We start from the raw sequence: 5851 nt of genomic DNA on the forward strand, positions 1-5851 counted from the left end.
GTAGTTGGGTCCCAGCTGTCCAAATAGGAGATCTGATTGGGCTAACACCATTTGGCCTTGGACTGGTCCAAACCCAAAAGTTGTGGGCATTTGGTGGGTGGATTTTGTGGTGTTTCAGTGGATAGCAATTTTTTCATTTTCAAATAAATAGCATAATCAATTGAAAAAGCATAATAAGTAAACTCTATTCTCGCCTGCCTTTTGCAGCAAACTGTATGCAACTGGAAACCATTATGCTTAGTGAAATAAGCAAGTAGCCAAAAGACAAATACAATGTTTTCCCAGATTTATGCTAACTTTTAAACAGAGCACAAAAGATGAAACATATATGAGTAAAATTGACATTTTGAGATTTGATTATTGCCAGAGGTTTGATTATTGTTAAGAGCCCTTGTCAATTCTCTTGAGGAACAGTGGTTTTTCTACTTACTAGTTGTTGAATTCTTTATTTAATGGAGGGTTATGAAATAAGCTGAAGTACACCATTGAAAACCAAAAGAAAAATAAGAAAGCAAGTAGGACGGAGGGTGGGAACATGGGCTGGATGGAAGGAGAGTAGTGGGAAGTATCATTAAGTTCTTAAATCAGTATATATGAAATGCATGAAATTTGTTCTCCTTATATAAACAAAAATTTTAAAAAAATAGCCTCACTTTAAAAATAAGAAAGTGTGACTGCCCTGGCTATTGTAAGTTTGATGAAATAAGATTCTCCCTTCTTCTGTTGTGAGACTTCAAACAGCTCAGTGAGGGCTGACGAAGGAATGAAGAAGCTGATGATGTGGTATTCAAGGAATAGGACAACAGTTCAGGAGTTCATCCTCGAGGGCTTCCCTGCTGTCCAGCACCTGGGGAACATCTTGTTCCTGATGCACCTGCTGGCGTACCTGGCCTCCATCATGGGAAACACGCTCATCATCAGCATCACCTGGGCTGACCATCGCCTCCACACACCCATGTACTTCTTCCTCAGCACTTTCTCCTTTATGGAAAACTGCTGCATTTCCACGGTTATTCCTAAACTGTTGACCATTTTCCTGTCAGGGAAGCAAGCTATTTCCTTTGCTACCTGTTTCACGCAAGCCTTTTTCTTCCTTTCCGTAGGGACAAGTATTTTATTCCTTATGGCAGTGCTGTCACTGGATCGGTACCTGGCCATTTGCAAACCTCTGCATTACTCCAGCATCATGAGCCCCAGGGTGTGTTCCCTCCTAGTCACTGCCTGCTTCACTTTGGGATTCCTCTTCATGGTGGTCCCAGTTGTCCATCTTTCCCAGTTCTCCTTCTGTGGCCCCAATGTCATCCCCCACTTCTTCTGTGATTTTGGGCCTTTGGCTAAGCTCTCCTGTTCTGATACCAGGTCTGTTGAAATGCTGTTCTTCGATATTGCTTTTTTGGTTATTTTTATATCCCTCCTTGTAACTGCCATCGCATACAGCCACATTGTAGTCACCATCGTGCAGCTGCCATCAGCCAAGGAGCGGCAGAAAGCTTTCTCCACCTGCTCGTCTCACCTCATCGTCCTCTCTCTCATGTACGGCAGCTGTCTTTTCATCTATGTGAAGCCAAAGCAGACAAGCAGGGTGGACTTCAACAGTCAGGCTGCTCTGGTGAACACGGTGCTGACCCCAGTGCTGAACCCTGTCATCTACACCCTGCGCAACAAGCAGGTACACCGGGCTCTCAGGGATGCTCTGTGCAGGGGGAAGTAGAACCACAGCTCCTCAGTGGTGGGTGTAGCTTCTCCTTGATTGATTCTAGTCCCTTTTCAATGTACACAATCTTCTGTATACCTTACAATTTGTGAATGTATTACTTTGTTCATGTTCTTTTCTTTATAAAGATCTTATTTTATTCATTTGTGAGGTAGAGCAGCCGGGTCTTGAACCATCGCCCATATGGGATGCTGGTGTCCCAGGTCAGGGCATTAATCTGCTGAGCCACAGCACCAGCCCCTATTCATGTTCTAATTATTTACCTTAGCGGTTAACTGACCTAATAATCCATTCTGTTTGCTGTGATAGTCTTTCTTTTTTTTTTTATTTTTGACATGCAGAGTGGACAGTGAGAGAGACAGAGAGAAAGGTCTTCCTTTGCCATTGGTTCACCCTCCAATGGCCACCACTGCTGGTGTGCTGCGACCGGTGCACCGCGCTGATCTGAAGGCAGGAGCCAGGTGCTTCTCCTAGTCTCCCACGGGGTGCAGGGTCCAAGCACTTGGGCCATCCTCCACTGCACTCCCTGGCCACAGCAGAGAGCTGGCTTGGAAGAGGGGTAACCGGGACAGAATCCGGAGCCCCAACGGGGACTAGAACCTGGTGTGCCAGTGCCACAACATGGAGGATTAGCCTATTGAGCCACGGCGCCGGCCATGGTAGTCTTTCTTATATTGAGATAAACATATTACCTGGTATCTTCTTTTAGTTAGTTTTAAATCAATACAGTTCAAAACATTTTAGTGGAGAGCCTCAAATATATAAATCTATTTGGTTCATGTGAATCTCAAAGTTGGGAAACTGTTGTTTCAAAGATTTTCTTCTGGTAACTCTAAGGAGATACAGAATGTTATTTCTAGGTACTAAGAACCCCATAGAATGGTAGATGTCCTAAACAGCACTCTGGCCTCAGAATCAGCCCTTAAGGTATTCGGATATGGCTAAAAAGCCCATGAGAGTATTTCAGGCATGGAAAGCCAAGACACTCTGGAAAAGAAAAAGACTTAAGTGAAAGATCACTGCGAGTGAGATCCCAGTGGAAAGAACGAGCCATCAAGGAAAGAGGTAACTTTCTCTGAAGGGAGGACAGAACTTCCACTTTGACTATGGCCTTGTCTAAATAAGATCGTAGTTGGCAAACTCAAGAGGATTCCATAGCCTTGGCAACTCATGACAAGAGCCTAGGGTGATTACTGATGCCATAAGCAAGAGTGTCAATTGTTAAACAACAACAGGAGTCACTGTGCACTTACTCCCCATGTAGGATCTCTGTCCTTGTGTTGTACTATGTGAATCAATGGTATAACTAGTAATCAAATAGTACTTTACATTTTGTGTTTCTGTGTGAGTGCAAGCTGTTGAAATCTTTACTTAATATATACTAAATCAATCTTCTGTATATAAAGAGAATTGAAAATGAATCTTGATGTGAATGGGATGGGAGAGAGTGTGGGAGATGGGAGGGTTGTGGGTGGGAGGGAAGTTATGGGGGGCGGGAGCCACTGTAATCCAAAAGCTGTACTTTGGAAATTTATATTTATTAAATAAAAGTTTAAAAAAAAAAAAGAACACTGTTGGGGCCAGCACCATGGCGCAGTAGGTTAATTCTCTGCCCGTGGTGCCAGGATCCCATTTGGGTGCCGATTCTTATCTCAGCTGTCCCTCTTCCAATCCAGTTCTCTCCTGTGGCCTGGAAAAGCAGTGGAAGATGGCCAAGAGGTTGGGTCTCTGGACCGCAGGGAAGAGGCTCCTGGCTCCTGGCTTCTGATCAGTGCAGCTCTGACCGTTGTGGCCAGCTGGGGAGTGAACTAATGGGAAGAAAGACCCTTCTCTCTGTCTCTCGCTCTCACTGTCTGTAATACTACCTCTGAAATAAATAAATAAAACATTTTTTAAAAAAAAGAACATTATGGATTCTGTGATGGATAAACATGGTCCTGATACTGGATTTTGAAGTACACATATACATACACATTTACATATTATATGACTGGCATTCTACTCATAAACTATTCAAATGACACAATAAAAATTTTTCAGGGTTGAATATTCTATATGTAAATGGAATATAATAGCTCATGTAATCATCTAATTTATGTTGTTGAATGTTATTTATAGAAACAGAATACAATAATGCATATATTACATACTATGTCATCATATCTTTATAATCATCTTAAAATTCTATTTATCCCTATGATGAATTGACAAAAATTCCCCTGGTGGAAAGTCCTGTTGATTTCATTGATTTCCCAGGTGTTTAGAACTCAAAGTCCAGAAGTTGAAGGCACTAAAACCTAGACACATTATGAAGTCTGGAACAAAGAACAGGAAAGTTAAAGTTTTCCCCCCCCTACAGATAATTTAAATTGAGGGAACTATAAACAGAGGTGGAAAGAAGCCTGATTGTGGCTCTAAGTCTTTCCAGATGCACCTAGAAAAGTGTCTGCATTGGTAAACAAGAGATCAAGATGTGATCACCTTTGGCTGTCCATTTTAGAACTAACATGAAAAAAACTATTGACACGTTGTGTGGCATGAGACATGATGTTATAATAGTCCATTGGAGCATTGCACAGGAAAGGAGATGGGGTATTTTAATTGTAGAATTCATGTTCCAAGTTAGTTATTCAAGATGCTGATCTGAAAGGATGGATTGTGGAGAAAACCCTGTAGTTGGTGATGGTTTGATATAGTTGGTTAAGGGAAGTTGATTATGTTTTTGCTTTGGCCGCATTGTCCTGTGGTTGTGAAAATATCAAATGACATGTTGTGATGATTTTATAAATATAATGACAAACAATTTAAAGAATAGACCTTGACTCAAGTAACAATTCAAATTTTTGCTTACCCCACATGTGTAAAAATTTCCACACAATTTTATTTCTTTTACTCAGATGTGGTAAATGTATTGTTTTGCTAATAATTTTTCCAAGAATGACATGTGAACTACATTGTTATTGCATTTTTTTCATCTCTAAAGTTTGAAAATATTGGTGTTATATAGTGAATCCTCTTTGGTAATCTACTCTGAAATAAATGGAACAAATCTAGAATATTTTCATTTTACCTTTTCCTACAAATGTAAAGTCCATGGTTTAAATTACATTGTGGCTGGCGCCGTGGCTCAACAGGCTAATCCTCCACCTAGTGGCGCCAGCATACCAGGTTCTAGTCCCAGTCGGGGTGCCAGATTCTGTCCCGGTTGCCCCTCTTCCAGGCCAGCTGCTATGGCCCGGGAGTGCAGAGGAGGATGGCCCAAGTGCTTGGGCCCTGCACCCCATGGGAGACCAGGAGAAGCACCTGGCTCCTGCCTTCGGATCAGTGCGGTGCGCCGGCTGCAGTGCGCTGTTTGCAGCGGCCATTGGAGGGTGAACCAACGGCAAAGGAAGACCTTTCTCTCTGTCTCTCTCTCTCTCTCACTGTCCACTTTGCCTGTCAAAAAAAATTACATTGTGATTAACACAATTTGTTTGCCACAGTTTGATGCACCATAGATGTACCTCAATTTCTCCAATTTTTCCATCCCTATGTCCAAAACCAAAGTAGCCCTGTGTGGACTTGAGGGCCCATTGATGAATCTTCACCAACACAGAGAACAAAAATCACAGAGGATATCCCCCCAGAAGGATCAATGCTCAGAGGAGCATATGAGATGGGCCAGACGATGGCTGAGAACAGAAAAGGGAGGACGAGGCTCTATCAGTCACCTAGAAGGAACCACTGTGGTCCAACGGGGTTGCCTACAGAAGACATTTCCTCCCACTGAAGGAACCAACAGCCATTCCTTCTGTGGAGTTCCAGAGAGGGAAATGTCACTGCACACACCTGTCCCTAGAGATAGCTACTGCTGTTTCATTCTGGGACCCAAATAGCTACTGCTGTTTCATTCTGGGACCCAAGCTGCCTCTTCCTCCACCCCGAACCCTGAGTCTTGCCTTCTCTATGAGTGCTCACAGGCTCGATCTCAACTCACAGTATGCCCCATACATTGGAGCCATTGTGATGGCGAGATAGTTCTCACCCTGAGCTCCAGACCCAAGGTCTGTCTGTCCATTCCCACACTTCTTAATAGCAGCTTTAGATGACATTGAGAGATAGTCCATACTCTGGTCCAATTCTAAGACTGTGCTTCAT

General features: G+C 42.9%; 1 protein-coding gene across 1 annotated transcript; it reads left to right on the forward strand.

Moving 5' to 3' along the window:
- Positions 1–763: 763 nt before the first annotated feature.
- LOC133775836 (olfactory receptor 6C4-like) lies at positions 764–1711 on the forward strand. The gene has a single exon (XM_062214321.1). It carries the CDS (start codon positions 764–766, stop codon positions 1709–1711), a length of 948 nt encoding a protein of 315 aa, XP_062070305.1.
- The last annotated feature ends 4140 nt before the right edge of the window (positions 1712–5851 follow it).

Source organism: Lepus europaeus, chromosome 17 (genome assembly GCF_033115175.1).
Source record: "Lepus europaeus isolate LE1 chromosome 17, mLepTim1.pri, whole genome shotgun sequence".
Lineage (NCBI taxonomy): Eukaryota > Metazoa > Chordata > Mammalia > Lagomorpha > Leporidae > Lepus > Lepus europaeus.

Coding starts and splice junctions, on each gene's coding strand:
- LOC133775836 (XM_062214321.1), top strand. CDS start 764: ATGAAGAAGCTGATGATGTGGTATTCAAGGAATAGGACAACAGTTCAG.